Genomic DNA, 19139 nt, shown 5'->3' with positions numbered 1-19139 from the left:
CATTCTTATTTGTAAATATTTTTTTTTTTAAATCTCAAGAGAACTGAAGCATGATATAGCCATGGAGCTGTGTATTGTTAGATACAATATAGACATGCATCACCAAAAAAGAAAAATCTAAAGGGCTGCTGGAAAATCTTCACATTTCAGAAGCAGAATTAATTCAGTAAAAAAGTTCTGCCTTTGGTTGGAACCAGAGGCCAGACTGGGTTCACTTAGTTCAGTACACTAATACTAAGAGTGAAGAAAAGTGAATACTTAGGAAAAACTTCAGAATACAGAAAACATCTATAGTTCATCTTCTGATCGTTACCATATTTAAATCATTTATGGTAAAGAAACTTTCTGAATTGGACCTACTAATTTAGTAGTCCCTGAATGACGAAAGTTGTCTCCCTGGGCCAGCCCACAACAAGAGCTAAGACTGGTAAGGCACACTAGTATGAAAAAAAAGCTACTGCAGGTATATTAGTCACAAAAGTACATTCATATACAATATGGGTGCATTAATAAGTGGGTGAAGCAACCTTGTAGGATTGGAATGAAATATGGAAAAGGCAGAAGTACTCCGTGCCTTTTCTGCATCAATGTCTACAGCATATCTGCTCCTAGACATCTGGATGTATCAGCAAGATTTGGGCAGAAGAGAGACGGTCAACACTGAGGAGCAACAACTAAAAGAAGTTGGCTATATTCAAAGGCAGGGGAACAGATTGCTTTCACCAAAGGGTGCTGAAAAAGCTGTCTGATTCTATGCAAGGCTGGTATCTTGTGTGAAAAATTTTGGTGACAAGAAGTTCCTACTGACTTTAGAAAGGCTAACATTACATGATTTTTTTAAGAAAGGCAAAGAGAAACTGGGAACCTCACATCAGTCCCTGGAAAGAACATGTTGTCTAGGAAACTGCAAACAAGAAATCAGGAGCACTTACTCAGATTTACCAAAAGTGGATCACACATGATCAACCTCACAGTCTTCTATGACAAAATGATGGGCTACATTGAACAGTGGTAGGTGCGACAGTACTTGATGTAACAGAGTTCAACATTAGGAAGGTTTCTGACATGATGTCTTTTGCAAGCTAGCCAAATATGCACTGAATATATAATTTTGAATTGGCCTGGCAGCTGTGTCAAAGGGTAGTAATCACCGACTTTATATTCAGCTGGTGGCCAGTAACAAGCAAGAACATTAGGAAGTTGATATGGGGTCTTATGTGGCTTAATATTTTCATTCTCAACCTTGATAGTGAGACATAATGGACTCCTAGCAAATTTATGGATCATACTAAACTTTTAGAAGTAGCTGACACATTGAATAGAAGAGCTGCAATCCAGACACTTGATAAACTTGAGCACCAGGCCAAAATAAACGTCATTAAACTCAACAAGTACAATGTTACGGACTGTTGGTCAGTCATGTGTTCTCATCCTGAATAAAACAAATTATTTATTCAACTACAGCAGAATAAGTGAAATTATCACTCAGCAGGTGAGGCTATATCTGGAATATTAAGCCCAGTGTCTGGTCTCCCACTTCAAGAGAGATATTGATAAAAACTCTGTAGAGGGTTTGGAGGTTAGTCAGAAGCCTAGAGCACATGACCTACAGTAAAAATTTGAGGCAGCTAGGCTTAATTAGTCTGAAAAAAAGGAAGCTAACCTACTATCTAACAGCAGACCATAACTACTTCAAGAACTTTTACAAAGATAATGAAGCCAAACTTTTCTTAATGTGACAGATAATATACAAGAGGCAGTTCAGGAGATTTAAAGTTGCAATAAACTTCTTCCAAGAAAGGCCAGGCTGAACTGGAACAGCAAACTCAGACTGTTGTGAAATCTCTAATCTTGAGAATTTTCAGGATTAGCTAAACAAAGACAAAACTGATGTTATTTAGTGTTGGTATTAGTCCTGCTTTAGGCAGGAGATTGGAGTTGATGCCCTCTCAAGGACCCTTCCAATCAATATTTCTATGACTTGTTCAAGCTGATCAATTTATTTTTTACTTATATAAAGCTTTCACATCTACAACATGCTGTGCTAAAGGTGTTCATAGCTTCAAAAACATATGTTTGTCATGCGACTCTCAGTAACTGACAATTTCTGTTTCTAACAGGACAAAATATGATTGCCATCAGGTTTGCATATTCAGCTAACCAAACAAACAAATAAACTTTTGATGTATTTTCATTAGGAAAATAGTATGAGTAAATATTAAATGTGTATAAAAATTTGAGAAAACACTTTAACCTTCTATGTATTTTTGAACTCTCCATCATTTGCCCTGAATTTGGGATCCCTCTTCAGAAAACACAAATTAAAAGCAGTAAGAAGGAGCCTAAAATGAAGCTATAGAATCTCTAAAGGATGCAAAGAGCAGGTTTAAAATTTTGAGCTTCATATGAAATTCATATTGAATAGTAATATTTTAACAGTTGGCATATGTGCAACAAAATAACTCATTTTAGATTATTTTCCTCCATTATTTTATATATGCAAATTATTGTTGAACAAGACTCATTTATACAAGGAATCAAAAAATCAGGCTCAACTGTAACAATAGATTATATTATTCTTATATTATTCTTCATTTTGAACTTACATTTCTCTTGTAAATTTTGTGATGGATATGTGAGACAGGCTAGAAGAAGAAGATAATACTTTTTTGATTTTTGCACTGATATGCAGAGAATACATCTGAATTCACACATTGCATTTCTATCCTGTCATATATACATTAAAGCACAGAAAACCGCATTCTCCAAGATGTGTGCCTTTCTACAACATTAACCTATTCTACCCAGACCTGCAACTGAACAAGTTTGAGACAGTGCATCATTTTTTTGCCATAGGAAAAGACAAAACGAAATACCAAACAAACAAAACCAAAACAGAAATGCCGAACATTAATTCCATTGGCTCTTAAAGTCTGTCTCTATCAAAGAATTAATTAAATATTATGATACATTTTAATGCTAGTGTAAATAACTAATCAGTATTTGAGCACATACTATTTTCTCCACCTGGAGTAAAAGAAGCTAAAATTACTTGTAAGTTTTCAGGACTATGCCCAGTGAATCTAATTTTCTTAACATAGCAACTTTCTGCACAGCACTGATCCATAATGATTTATGTGCAAACCACAGATAGAATCTATTGTAGTCTATTTGAGACACAGTAGGAGAGCTGAGCTAAGCCACAGCATGTGTCCCAAGTTAAGAGTATGCATAGGAACATTGTTGTAGATCAGTTGATACAATATTTGGAAATATTGCTGCAACATGTTAGGATTCCAAAACATAATGTTACAATACCTAAATCTTCAAAACTTCTGAGCAAGAAAAATCCCTACCATGTGCTGAACTAACTAAAGTCCTGACTAAATTTCAGTTGCAGAGGATTTCCCAGTACTCTGGATATCATTAATAGCTCTGCTTAAACAGTTCTTAAGGTGTCACATTTTCCCACAAAGCACGTACTGTCAGAGGCTTCTGTCTGACAAAGAAACTAATTAACTGCTAACAAAGGAAATGTACTATTCTCCTGTAAACTAGTCTCACATATCATGCCGCAAATTGTTTCAGTTTTGTTCAATTATCAGGATGTTTGGCTTGAAGTTTCAGAGTCTAGAAGCTTGCCTTGCGTATCTGCAGAGAAGGGTATGTAATTCAGAGATTTTAGGAAAATTAGCTGTGAAACTTCCAGTCAATCAATGTGGTTACACTTCAAAGTCATTCTTCTAAAGACAATAAATATGAATTAATTTATAATATAAAATAATAAATTTTGTGGCTAACAGCATTTGTTTCCTTGCTGTGATCCAAGCTGGATCTGAATCTCGTCTTTAAATACCTAGTTGGACTACACTACAGAGGTAGAGGGTCAAAGATAGGTTTGTTCATGAATGAAGTCAGAATTTCAGGGATGGTGTTGGAGTTTGCTTCATAATAAAATATGTCCAAGCATAATTAAGTGTTGCTATGGTTATTCCAAAAACAAAAAAACAAACAAACAAAATTAACAATTAAAAAAAAAGCAAGAGTACATGAAAACATTTTCTGTTCACTTGTTACATCTTTCTTATGTTTTCCATAGTGGTATTCATTCTAAAGTGGGACACTCATGTGGAAAAAAGTGTATTTTACTGTACAACAGGTAACGTAAAGTAAGCTGTTGGAAATTTCAGCAGAATGAATACATCTAAAATTTCTAGGGAAGGGAAGTTTTCTTTCTGAAGTAAAATATATTTTTCACTACAGGAAAATCTGGCAGCTATTAGTAAGGGTTCCTGACTTTATTTCACACTGCGAAGGCCTGTTATGCTCAAATAGGCATCTAGCATCAGAAAAATAGCCTTTAAAACTTCAAAATACAGCCATGAGGAATTTTCACAATAGAAAAAATATCCATGGTGAAGGGTGGTATAACGGTGAACATGGAGTGCCAGGTCCAAGAGAATGAACAGGAAATGCTGCAGTTTGTCTTAGAGCTTACATTGTTAATTTTCTAAAAACCATGTAAGAACATATTAATGTGCTGAGAGAGCAGGTACAGTTTATGATCACAACAGGAGTGAAACTGCAATAAAATACTTCCAAATCTATACCTTCACATTTGAAGAAAGCTAAAGAAAAGTGACAAAAAATAAGCTTTTCTCTAAAATAGATTAAGTTATACTGCAGTTAGATTTTGATTGATCTTCATAAAGATAGCCTGAACCATTCTTCAAAATACTATATTTTAAAATTAAGCTGCTGTAACTGGGATTCACTTCCTTATCAGAAGGGGAAAAATATAAGCTCAAAGTAAATCTATTTCCTACATTACAAAGAAAGTGATTTCAAGAAGGGAAAAGTGTGCTATTTTTCTCCCTGTCAGGTATAAGACAATATGGAAAAGATTTTTCCGTAGCACTGTATTTCTTTAACTAAATGTAAGGATTTTCTTTCAATGCATTATTTATTTATTTATAGAATTAATAACATTCTAATTATGAAAGCTGATAAGGCAGTTGATCAGCCATTATGATAATGGCAAGAATTGAAACCAGGTTAATTTTAAAAGGAATTTTATGCAGTCTGATGAAAATTTTCAGTTTGCTTTTTTCCTTGTAGGACCTCTTCTCAATGTGCTTGATAGCACTCAACTTGAGATAAATGACACATGTATTTCTTATATTCACCAATCCTGTTATTTACAAGAACAAATCTCACCATTCATATTCATGAGACATTTAACAAGCATTAGATAGGAAAACATTTTATTTATCCCTAATACTTCCTTACCAAAATAGACATTTCTGCCCATCAAAATTAGAACCAAGATCATAATAATGTATTAGACCAAGATCATAATAATGTATCTGTTACACCTTCTATTTATTTTGTTTTGAATACTTTCACTCCTTTCACTGCCAGTGGTTATTGTATGTGCAAGTCATGTTGTTTCATGTACATATATTTGAAATGTACATATACTTGAAAAATTATGTTACATTATATCCTAAATAGTTTAGCCTAAAAAGAAAGATGAGGACATGATCATCATCGTATCTCCTCCAAGGTATTGCCCCTCACATAAGTTTAACTAGATCTGAAAGTAGGTCTTTCAGTGCTTGCTTACAGAGACAACACTAAGAAAGGATTTGCAGATTCTCTCTCTAAAAGACTTCCTCTACCAAGTCATATTTCTGAGGTTAAAGTATGAAACACTGGCCTAACCAATGATTATAGAAAGCATGAAAGTGAAGAAATACAGTTAATTTATTGTAATTTCTCTGAATATATAATAAAATCTTTTTGTCAGGTAATGTCAGAAATTATTTTTCACATAAAATTACCTATAAAGCTTTCTCTGATGCCCCTTGAACTTTTCTCAAAACTAGAGAAATAGAGAGACTATAACTAACTGAGAAATTATAATAACTAACTGCCAGCTAGCACATTTACTTGGGATGTCATTTTCAATTCTATGTTCTGCTTCATTATGGGGAGAAAAGACAAAACAGAACAAAACAAAAGTACAAGAAGTTATGTAAAATAATGAAGTAATGTAATTTTGCAGAATATTTGCTCCTCTCCTGGATTATTCTAACACTTATTACCTTCAAATGTTAGGAAATGTACTGTGTGATAAGCAAAATACATATTTTGAACAAAACTGAATGTAATAAAACAAATTAGTTTAAAAACGATCAGTCTCCCTCCTACATAATTCTTCCTTTTCCCTTTTCTCATGTTTGTAAACAAGATGGTAATGTGAAATTAGCATATGACATAAAGCAAGAACATAGCTTTAGATTTATTCTTTTAATACAGTCCAAAGTTTTTCTATATATCAAATATATAATATGTATCTTTAATCCTTTTTAGTATGCGATGAAATGAATTTTCAAGAATTAAAAAAAAAAATCAGAAACTCAGATAGATAAGAGATTAAAATTATTTCAAAACATTTTCAAGCAGTCATTATATATATATATATATATATATATATCTATATATCGATGCACACAATATATCAACCACTGCTGTTACTGGCTGTAGAAGTCATCTATGATTATCGAGAAAACAAACAAACAAACAACGTTTTGAATGAGTATTGCAGACTTTTTTTTTTTTTTTCTTATAAGATAAGGCATTTGAAAGATAGCTGAGAAATGAGGAAAGTGAGCTAAAATTAAAGTTTAGTTAAAATAAAAAAATGTGGAATAGATCACTGGCAGGATATCATTCTTTGATTCTTTGCATTCTAGAAATATTCAATAAAGCCAGCAAAAAGGAAATATAAGAATTTGATAAAAACTAAGTACAACTCCTTAGTTCTGATTTTTTATTTTTATTTTTAATTTAGTAATACTATACCAATTAGTTATGTATCAAAATTAGTTAAAATATAATCTGCATTAAGAGCGCTAAACCACTCTGAGGACTACCAGGGAAATACACCTACATGTAGTAAACTTTTGCGTTCCTGAAAAACGTAATATAGAACATACTATATTCTCTGTTAGATCCCCATGAACATTTCTATTATGATATCTGAAGCTGGTTTTTTTTGAGGTTCTATTGCTCTTTTTGTGTTGCATTCAATTTTGCTTTGTCCTTCACAAAAAAATCCAGTAGAACATGTATGCTCAATATTTGTAAATCTAATACAGTATTTACATGAGAAATTTATTTTAACTTACCTTCAGTCCAATTTTTGCAGATTATCAGAGATATTAGCTCTCTTGCAAGTAGGCATTTGATCTTCTTTGCATACTAAGTACAGGCTAAATTGTACTACATAATTTTATACAGAATTCCATTTCACTTTTTACTGAAAACTTCAGTTTTGAAAGAGCAGGTCAACAAGATCAATACATTGTTAATATACACATTTTCCAAGTTTAGTATTACAGAAATGACACAACGGTAGGGTTTATATTTTACCTAAAATCTGAGCCTATTCGTTTTCCGTTTTCTGGTTCTCCAGGATCTGGACACAAATTGGATGCCTGTTTAATACCTCCCTCATTTACTGCAAAACAAAACAAAACAAATCCACAAAATAAACAACAAAAAAGATAAAATAATACACTTCTTGTGAAATACAGAGTCAAGCAATTAACAAATATGAAGAAGTACATTATCTGTATCTTAGGTACTTCAAAACAGATTTTCTGCAGCATATAATCACCCATATAATTTCTAGTTTCAATATATAAGTTTTTCCTCCTTATAAAAAGCAGAACATGTATTTTCTGGTTATTTGTTTTATTGTTTTTTTCTTTGGGTTGTTTGGTTTTTTTTTTTACTTTAAAAAAAAAAATAACCCAAGCTTTTTATAAGTTGTACTAAACAGTTATTTTGTTTTCTTATAGTATTATTGAAGCCATAAGGAAATGTTACTACTCTTCATTTAAAAACACTAACCTTTAAAATATTGTTCATCAAGTTTAGGGCTATAAAATTTTACTCTGATCATAATCTAATAAATCTCCCCTAAGAACTGACCTTTTCTCCTTGAATTATAACAAAAATTGAACACATAGGCTCATGCTGAGAGAATTGTACTTAATCAGTATTGAAAATGCAGATATATCCAAAATATAGTGAAGATAAACTCAAAATGTCAGCTTGATTTGCATACATTTATCTTACAATAAACTAAAATGGATCTTCAAGAGAAATTTCCTGTGAACTTTTCAGTGTGTTTTTCCAGAAATTTGCGTGTAGCAATCCAGCCGTCAGCCTATTCAACTTTTTCTTCACTATTTTTTTTTCCAATGCATTACATACTTCCATGTAATTTTTACAGTTTTTAAAAGTATATCTTACAAAAATAATTTTAGGCCAAAATAATTTTATTACTTTTGTATTTAATTTATGAAGCTCATTGAATAAGAAGGTAGCAGTTCCCCCCCCCCCAAAAAAAAATAGTGAAGGAAATTGGTCTGCTGTTACTCAATAAATTAATGGCCTGATAGAATAATATGTTTTTCAAAAACACATGTTGATACTAAGCAGAAAGAGATTTTTCATTATTATTCATCTTTATTTCTGAGCAACTAGATCAATGGATTTGCAGTATTAGATCTTAACTTTCCTTTAAATAAAAAGCTTGCATATAATTAGGTTAATCACATTATGTTGTAAAGTGATTGTACCTGGATACAAAAATGTAGTTTCTAACTATACTTCTAAAGGGTGTTGATTAAATTTCAGCTTTTAATGAAAGATAATAACATTCAGAATACTCGGTGGTTTTCGCTTCTTTGAAATTTGTCTTCTTACACACACAGAAAGGGAAGAATTTGTTCGGTACCCCTTAGGAAGCCAAAGGCCACATGAAAATGTTGCAGAGTGTTAAAAGGAAAATGTCTCAACTTAGCACACTGCTCAAAAAACCTATCAAGCTCAGCCCTTGTCAACTGGAACAACAGTATTTTTCCTCCTCTGTCTCGAAAAAGCTGTACCATGTCCAAGCTTGTTCTAATAGCAAACAAAGGCAATGTCTTTTCATCTGCATCTCTATTGTCAGGAGACTTTTGAGCCAGGAGGGCTCTTCCTTGGAACCCATCCATATTAACGGTTTTCCATGTTTTCCTCTCCCCATACCTGTAGGTGTGATGAAAGCATTAGCTATAGAAACCCAAATTCCTGTTACTGTTGGAATATACATATCTCTGACAATTATAATCCCACAAAGAGGATTTCACAAAGCCTTCTAGCAGGAACTGGTTGGATGAGCAATTAGAACTCTCTCTTTGAAATATCTGGGTGCTTTTCTATAGTTCCAAAGCCTATATCAAGACATGAGAAATTCAGAATCATCATAAGTAGCCTGTATATATAGAAAAGATCTTAAAGCTTTGGGTAGACAGTTAGGATTCACTAAGCAATGCAGAGAGGGAAAGGAAGTATACTTGAGAACAAATAGGGAAAAAGACACCTCAGTGTTGTGGCAGTCTAACTTTTCTGACACTAAACTTAAGTTAAAACTATATCTAGGAACTTATTCACAGTGCATGATAATAATATCAAAGAAATTAAAATAAAATGGTGACATTTTGGAGCTATGACGTATACCTATGCACACAGAAGAAAGTCTAAAAAAGGAATATTATTTAAACAGAGCTATTATATTTACTGTAATTCATGTTTTAATATTTCAAACAATTATGTTATTTTTGTAGATTTTATTTCCCCGTACACACTTAATAGAATGAATATTCATATAAAAAAGAATATTCTACTGGGTTTCAAAGCACAAGAACTATTATATACTTCAACTTCTACCAACTTCTACCAAAAATGGTAGCTTGAAAATCCTTTTTTTTTTTTACATCTTCTATATAAAATTCAGTTATAAAAATACTATATGAAATGGATTTTTAAATTATATGTTACAGATTTATTAATATTAATAAATAAAATATGAAGGCTTATGTTAAATAAAAACAATTAAATAATTACAGTGACAAAATTAAATTAAGACATGTGTAACAGTAAAAATTCAGAAGAAAGGGTTATAAGCAGAAGTCATTAAACTGATTTCTGATTTGATCCCAAATCAGAAATACATTTAAGAACAGGCTTAAATCCATTCTGATTTCTGTTAAGTACTTAGCAAAAAGTAAATGCACATATTATTATTTTTGTATTGACATTCCTTTTCCAGACATGATGCTTGATTTTTGAGTCTAATGAAATACATGTCTATGTAGTTCCCTAGATATCTGTCTATCTGTCTATATTTGTTTGTTTTATACCCAGATATCCATATGACAATAAGCAATGAAACAGTTTCCTGTAGTAAATTAAAGGCTCCTCCAGGGAAAGCATTCATTCATGGTCTGGTTATGAAACCGGGTGCAAGAAACTTCAGAGTTCTAATTGAGGTAGAATTAAGTCCCGCAATGATTCATTTTGTTAATCTCAACAGTTGCAAAATGAAGTTAATGTCTCAAAGTATATAATCCTATCAAATATTACCATTCTGGCTTTACAACATGCAGGTTGCCTATGCATTAGCATTTAATGTTATATACCTGGTGCATTCAAAAAAGTAAAATAGGGAAAAGACATAGAGATGATAATTTCTAAAGACTTTGCTAATACAAGACATAATGTAAAACAGTTATTCACTTTTCTTATTTCAACTTATTTCAAGTAACACTTGAAAGATAGTCATCCTTTTTTTAAAGGATCCTACCTGTCATCATAATGCAAGTACAGATGTGGCTGAGGTAAAAAATTTTAGATAAAGTCAACAGCTAAATACATAAGCTTTTCATGAAATACCAGCTCTTCATATGCCTCAGCTACCAAAGTGACTAACTAACCAAATGCTAGATTACAATATAAAATCTTAGGTATCCATTTATGATGAGATTATGATCACTAAAGGTACAAAACATCAAGGTTTTCACCTTCATTTGTTACTGATTCATATAGGTAGTCTACTCTGCATAACCAATAAAACAAGTTATGGAAGTCTTCAGCTTGACATAGAATATCATAACATATGAAATTATATAAAGACTTAAAAATATATATAATATATATTTCATCACTAACAATCACCTTTAGACATCACAAGTGTCTTGTACTTCACTATAAATATGCAATTCCTATTAATGTTTATATAGCGGAATACATAATGACTTGTGCAAAATAGACTTATGAGAAACAATCTATTTTATTGGCCATTGTAATATTCTCAGACAGAGACCTCAGTGATGTACCTTATAAACCTTATAAACACTACTGTAATTATCTTACTGTTATTTTTTGTTATATAAAAGATTCCATTTTCCAGTCACCCCATATGTACTAAAAAGGTACTTGTTTTTAAATATCTTGATGTGAAGATTTCAAATAAACCAGAAATCCCTTATGGAACTATCTAGGTAATGCAGTTTACAGAAAAACTGAATACGGCAATATGCTACATTATAAAAACAGAAGTGTGTTTTGCTTTATTTTTCTGACTTGGTAAACGTTAAAGTGTCATACTGCTTAAAGACCCCTTTTTATTAAAAAAAAAAATAATAATGTCTAGTTTGTTGACAGCTTAAAACTGAAAACTGAAAAATGCATTAAAAGTTACACCAATATGCCTTACTAAATTCTGGAAACTGAATCCATCACTGACACTTTAAACAAAAAATTAGTGCAAATTTGTCCAACCTAAGCAGATTTCAAAACAAGTCTTTTGACTCCTGTGAAGAATCACGAAATGAAGTATAAGAAGACATAGGCTAAGCATTTAGTCCACCTTTATTTCAACCAATTACTTCTAAATATTTAAAATATGGTTCTAGTCTGAAAAGGAACTCTATAAAAATGGCACATTCATTTAAAAAGACAGCCTTTTAAATGTATTTAGAGTCATACTTGTTTAATTCATGTTAGAAAGTTGTCTGACTCGCACTTATGAGTTAATCAGGACTTGGACTTGTAAGATGCCGAGCACTTTCAATTTCTATTTTCTGTAATTAAAATTGAAGGTACTAAGTATATCCAGAGTTTCTAAAACTACAGTTAGTCAATCAGTTCAAAATGTCAAAGATAATGAAGAAAAAAAAAAATAATCAGAAAGTCACCCCATGTGTTGCTTAAAAAATACATGGTTGCACATTTGAAAATGAGAATAGGTTTTGTTTTGTATAGTCTTTTGTTGCTAGTTCTAATTTTCAATTAAAATAACATCTCCTGCTCACAGCTAGGTTTCAGTTGACATCTAGGAGGCTGAACACTTATTTCATTGTAAATACTTCAAGTTTAATGTGAAATTACTGATGAAATACTATGTCATTCTACAATGCCAAACTTATAGAAAGCTTGTCTTTAGAGTAGAACCATATTCAAAAATTCACCATGCAGACTGGAGAAACTGATTTAAGTCAGTTATATTATCAGAAATACGTAAACAATTTTGAAAACACACAAACAACACAAACAGCACAAACTTCACTCTTGCACTAGAAAAAAGTAACAAAAAAGGAGTACACTCACAGATAGAAAACTTGTTGCTGTTGTCTTTCCCTGGAAACAATTTAAATCCTCTAGATTTAAAATCTATGGCCTTTTTCACTAGTTAAAAAAACAAACAAAAACATGTATCAGGCAATACAGTCTAAAATAGTTAATTTCATTTGACAAATTTTATCATGGAAGTACATACAAACTAGAGTATTGACTACCTAACAAGCTCATATTGTGTACCTCTGGTGGAAAATATAATAATTTACAAAACAAAATATTAAGACCAATTTGTACATCTCACAAAGGAAACAAGTAGGATTTTTAGTTTAATTGTTCTTCCTCATAAGCAATTAAAAAAAAAAAAAAAAGGCCAAATTGGTTATTTCCACAAACTATATAGTTGTGTAAAATATTGTCACACATTTATGGAACCTGGAATATGAAAAGAATGATAGATTTGTTGATCTAAAATAGTTGAACTGTTCAATCCTATATGGTGTTTCTGCTGTGTGAAGAAACAGTTGTGATTATCCCACGCCCCCTGTATTAAAAAAAAAATGAAAAAAAAAAAAGTACAGAATACTATCATATCTGTGAACTGAAAAGTCAGCAACCTTTTAAAAAAATTAGTATGACCTTTTTAAACAGCTGATATTTTGTGGAATTTTAATTCAATTATTATTTTCAGTGGCAGAATTTAAAAGGAAAAAAGAGTTGTCCACAACATTCTACTGAAAGCACATTGAAATCCAATATACATGCTCAGATCTGTATTCCATAAGCATCCAGGCAATACAAGACATATCTTAATCCACATATATTCTGAAAATATTTAATCAGCAGTAGGAAAGCTTACATATTTTACCTGTTACTTCAGTTTTTAAAATTTCAATTAAAAGTCAGTATTATTTTTGTGAAAAAGAGAAAACAGAGGTAACCGCTAAAATATTACAATGTTTTAGTAGACAAAAAGTCCTTTTAAAAGTAACACATTGGCATGCATTCTCAAGATCTATAAGCACCCAGATTACTTCTCCACTAGTTGTTTTCAAAATCCACCTTAGCTATGTTCCTAGCTTTAGTACAGAATAATAAATATTTTTTCAGGAAATACTGAAATTTTGTTATCTGTGACAAAACGGTAATATTTTCATCATAGAAGAAAACAAATTCATTATTAAATTAAACATTCCAAGCTATTTTTCTATTTTATCTACAGAGATTTGGATTAAAAATAAAAATTAAAAAAAAATGCAGTCCACTGTTCTGGTGTTGGTTCTGGAGCTGGTCCTCTTTCTAGCTTGAAAATTGTTATTTGCAAAGTATGATATAGAAGGTAGTTGGCTCCCACCTCACCCCTAAACCCACAGTTGAACTATGTCTGCAAAATTCCTTATTTTGAGCTGGCTTTATGATAAAGACAGTTAGTCCAGGCAAACCATGTGGCTTCAACATATTTTTGAAATGGAACAACTAATAAAAAGAGACTAAACCCAAAATTTTACAGATATCAAAATGTAAGAGAGAATAAAGCAAGAACAGCACAAGAAACTTTTTCTTTCAGTCATTAAACTAAGTGCCTCTTTTCTACAATACACTCTAACAGTGAGCAATGAACCATAGATAAAAATGGACCTTCTAAACATTTTTAAATTTTAAATACAGGTTAATTTTAGGTACATTATACTCAAGAGACTTAATAGATTAAAAGCTATACGGAAGATGGTTTATGTTGGCTACAAGAAAATACTGCTGAGGAAACATGAGAGATTAGAGGTCTAAGACAAGTAAACCTGGAAAGACAGACAGTAGATCATCAAAGAATTATTCAGCACCCATAAAAGAAAGACAATTCATATGAGAGATACAGGATGTGATGATAAATATTTTTACACTTCTGATTGAAGAGATCATACTTTCTTCTAAATACACAGAAACTTTTAACTCAATAGGCAAAATGTAACTTTCCTTGTCTATCATCTTAATGCAATCTATAAACATTGCTTATGGTTCTGGGGAATATATTACTTGCAGGAACACAACATATATTTTGCCACAAAATACTATATTTTTAATATATCTTTGAAACTTTGATACCAGAAGCCCTCCCCACCTCACAAATAAACTGAAGTCCAGAAGCAATTCTATCCCCAGTGGAAGTCATGGACCTTCACATGGTAGAGTCATACTGGAATAACAGTAATGCTCTCTCATCATTGTGTGAGATTTTTAAGATGCTATTTATACATAAATATTCATGTAGGAGTACAGCTGCAAGCTTCTTTTGACCCTCTCTGAGCACCAGTGTTAAATGACTTCTCATGAATTAGAATATAGGCCAAACTATTCTTCCAACACCTAAGTAAAATGGGAGTGGGCTTGAGTACATGACCTCAGGTGCTGGGATGTTCTTGAATACTCACATTAGGGAGATGTTTGTCCTTTATTTTCAGAAATCAGTGTAACACATTAAAGAATTATCTGGGTTTTTTTGTTTGTTTCTTCTCATCCTCAAACACTTGAATGGCACATACATAGTTTATGTACACAAGAAATAGAGTTCACAAAATCTAAGGTCAAACTGGAAATAGTTACAAGAGTGTCTCGGTGAGCACATTTAAAACAGAGATTTTTATAACTATTTGCATCACTTTGCCAAGGCTATTAAATAGTACCAGTAAAGCAAGTAACTCAAGATCTCTGAAGCATCTTTACAAGAGAAGAATTTTACTTTTAACTGGGTTTTGTATGTTAATTTATTGAACAGTACTTTCTGAATGCACTGTCGACTAGTTACAGAAATGTATTTGGTCCTAACATGCTACCACTAAACTATGTGTCATGCTCCACCTGCATGTACATACATAGAAACAACCCTACCACCACCAAGAAATCCCATACCCAAAACACAATACATATATGTTTTAATACTTGGTAAACTAGGCATTATTTTGCTGATGCCAATGTGGAAACCAGTGAGAAAATGATGACTGTTCAAAACCAGTTTTAGCACACAGTAACTTCTGAAAGTGGTTTTCACTTTTCAGAAGTCTCAGAGAATGGATTCACGTCAGCAGACAGTGTAGTTGTACACATCCAAGCTATTCCACAAAGAGAAACAGACATATTAGGGGCTCAATTAATCTGGCCTCAGACACCTACTTTCTCACAAGATGAGTTTAAACGTTGATATGACCATTTCTCTCAAGATAAATAGTTCAGATGTGATAATGCTACAAACAGCTAAATATGGTCAGACTAGTATGTTTTCATATTTCTGAACAGCCAACAGCAAGTGAAATAGATTAGTCCAAAAAGAAGGATACCCCTGAGAAGGCATACTGGTGTAGATGGAAGGTAGCAATAAGATTCTCCAGTGCTTTGGGGAATAATATTACATAAATTAAAACAGGTGTGAACCCAAAGCTTCTTTCATGCCCTGTCCTTCAACCCCTTTCAGAATAAATCCAAAAATAAAACTGAAAAGTTAGATCAAGGAAATTAAACTTAATTACACTTACAACAGAATAAATCTTCAGTATCACTTTCATATCAATAATTAAGTAATTGGAAAGACTATAAAAATCTATTTTAAAGATAATAAAAATTTAAAAATACCTGTATGACATAATCACCTGAGCAGTTCTATAATGCAAGGAGAGGCTTAAAATTCTGTTTAATGCTATTTTAAATACATACGATTTTCTGATGAAATGTAAACAGTAGCATCAGAACTGTGTGACACTGAATCAGAGATTATGTCAAAAACCTTGAAAACCTGAAAACTATTTAGACATCCACCTGGGTTTTTATGCTCAACACCCCTCATGTTTTTTTTCTTATTCAAATGGCTTTAATATAGAGTAATAAATTATTATCTATGTAACTTTTTCTAGAGTTAGTTGGCCCATTGTTTTCTGCAAATATGAAAGATGGAACTCAACACTATTGAGGAGGGAAAGATATGAACAGTCCTGGTAATGAAAAAAGTGTAGGTGAGGAGTTTTGCATGATAGACAGTTGGGCTAATATTCAGCCAACAGACAGACCAAACTCATGTACATTTCTCATGTAGTAAATTTATATGTAAACTGAAACATGTTCAGAATCATTTTGTTGAAGTTTTTGACCTTGTAAGATAAGCAATTTTCAAACCCTTACAGGCAAAGTTCGAGACATATAGGCAAAATTAAAATATTGTCTTAATTATTTTTTTTATTAAAAGGTTGTGTGATTCTGTGTACATATGCAAACTCATATGCATACAGACTACACACAAACATTTGTGAGAAAGGACTAATATAGACAATGACTGAATTTTACTCTTCAGGCTAGGTACTGTGTTAAAAAGGACCTCAGATAAACAAGAATACATGTGCATATATTTTAAGCATGTATATTATAAAAGAAACACTTAGAGGTATAATTTCTGAAGTAACCTTGAATACAAGCTCTCAGACACTATAAATTAATTTTGGCTGAAGAAAATATTGTTCAATTGACACAATTTTAGTTTCATTCAAAAAGTAAATCCTGATTGCTACAGGAAGCATAGATTTTGAGGCAGGAAATTTGCTTCTACAGTGTGGAAGTATTGGGGTATATAGCCATGTGATGGATATCTATTTAAAACACTGACAACCGACAAATTTATTTATTTATTTCAGTTATGGAACAGCATTTATGTAATGAAATTGTCCAGCTTGTCTTGTCTATGTTTTGTAAACTTTTAAGCCAAGTATAAGGTGCATTTAAAATGGTGACGGCCAAAACGTGGCCATTCTACAGGCACTCAGTTTGCATTACTACAAGTAACTATACAGAGTATTAACTATGGAAACTTCAGCCTATTCTAACATTATATACTTATTCTCTTGGATGTAGCTCAAAGCAGTTCAAACACTGAAACAGCCCCTCCCTTCTTCAGAACCTTCCTTACATTATAATCACTACTATTCAGCTAAGGGAGATAGAGAACAAAAACATAATATCAAAGCCATTATTTCAAGATTGCACACACATCCCTTCTTAAATGACATCTGCAGAAATATGATATTATATGAAAAAAGGCAGTAGATTGCTTATATGACTGTACCTAATGCTTGTATTGCACACACATAAGTGCCCATATAACATGTTTTAGAGAACATGTAATATCTCCAGAAATAAAGGCAAGATTTTGTGCTTCCTCACAATGTCTGTATTTTTCTGTTTCTCATATTTGACATTTATTTAAAGCCAACTGCAAAGGATTTTGTGTGACAGTATCTGAAACAAAAATATCTGCTAAGAGAAGGTATGGGGTAAAAGTCTTAGAGACTATGTTGTCTCAAGAGATTTTTTAATTTTTTTTTCTTTTTATTACAAGACTGAGAGAGAAAATTAAACTTTCCTTTGAATTCACATTCTCAAATTCTTCCCATCACACTACTATTTTTTTAGAAAACAGAAATCAATACTATTTTTTTTACTTTGTATTGGGTACAGATATTAGGGAACACAAGCTGATATTAAAACCACTTGTAGATTCAGAATGACATGATTTTCTGCAATAAGTATGTTGGCTGGATTTATGTTATCCTAGAAATAATGAGTAACTAACTCATTAACTGCCTTCTGAAGAAACAATATGTTTGTTTGGAATACAGTTTAGAACTGATTCTGAATGGTGCAGAACCAGTAATTCAGTGATTGTTCAAGAACTTCAATAGCTGAAGGTGGCAGACTTTATTTGCAGTAGCTGCTGTTTCTAATGATTGAAACCCACACCTGATATACCCTGGACTTCTAACATTTGGTGCTTATGTGCAGATATGCCAAAAAAATAATGCACGACACTTCCAGCTCATCTTGGGCATAGGTCTAATTAATTGCATTTTCTCAAGAAGTTGATGCACATGTGCAGCCTGAATATGCTGAACTTACTGTACTGTTTATGTACAGGTCAGTTGATTTTTTTCTTTTTTGTACCCTTCATGTTCATAATGCATATGACACAACTAGTTATCCAAAATCTCCAAGCTCTGGCAACACAAGTGCTAGATATCCAGATATCTTAGGGATCACCAATTCAAGAGATTGCACAAGTTATGGGGGGTCCTGTGGGGGGAGTGGTGAAAGGGGAAGGGAAGATATAGCAACTTATTTCATTTTTAAGTTATGACTCTTTAGGCTGCATAAATTTACATTAAAAATCTACAAAAATAGCAGTTACCCAAATAAACTTCACTGTAACCCAACACACTGATGTAGCACTATCTTTTAGAGACTTTCTGAACCTTGAAAGTTGGCACTAGAGGACATGAATTTTCATAAATTTTTGTAATACAGCATCAACTATGTAGGTTAATGATTTCTTAAATTTGAAGAACCATTCAGAAGATGAACAATCACACTATAAAGTGGTGAACCATCCAATTTCCCTACTATTCCATTTTTTGCTTTTTAAATGAGCTCATCTTAATGAGTCATTTTATCATTCCCCCCTTTCAACCCTAAGTGCCCTGGTCAAAGCAGATCGTATGGAAGATTTACACTAAAAATTATTGCAGCTGCAGCATTACTGTACTGAATTACTGCACTGTATTACTAACTAGTGCATTAACATACTGCACTAGTACAACACTTAATAAATATTTGTTTAATGACCCTACAATGTTTTA

At 32.2% G+C, this 19139-nt stretch overlaps 1 protein-coding gene across 3 annotated transcripts in view; it reads right to left on the bottom strand.

The window, feature by feature from the left end:
• CSMD3 (CUB and Sushi multiple domains 3) overlaps window positions 1–19139 on the bottom strand; it is a gene marked incomplete at its 5' end in the record, with an annotated part of 631488 nt that overhangs the window by 359553 nt on the left and 252796 nt on the right. For 2 of the 3 annotated variants that reach the window (XM_082045128.1, XM_082045129.1), the window contains 2 exons: window positions 7438–7525; window positions 12508–12585. In XM_082045128.1, coding sequence (XP_081901254.1) covers window positions 7438–7525; window positions 12508–12585 — 166 coding nt within the window. The remainder of the gene's footprint in view (window positions 1–7437; window positions 7526–12507; window positions 12586–19139) is intronic. The other variant, XM_082045130.1, reaches the window with a different exon arrangement.

Source organism: Streptopelia decaocto, assembly GCF_964273445.1.
Source record: "Streptopelia decaocto genome assembly, chromosome: 2".
NCBI lineage: Eukaryota > Metazoa > Chordata > Aves > Columbiformes > Columbidae > Streptopelia > Streptopelia decaocto.
Note: the sequence above shows the minus strand (reverse complement) of the source record. Positions and strands in the feature narration are given on the sequence as shown.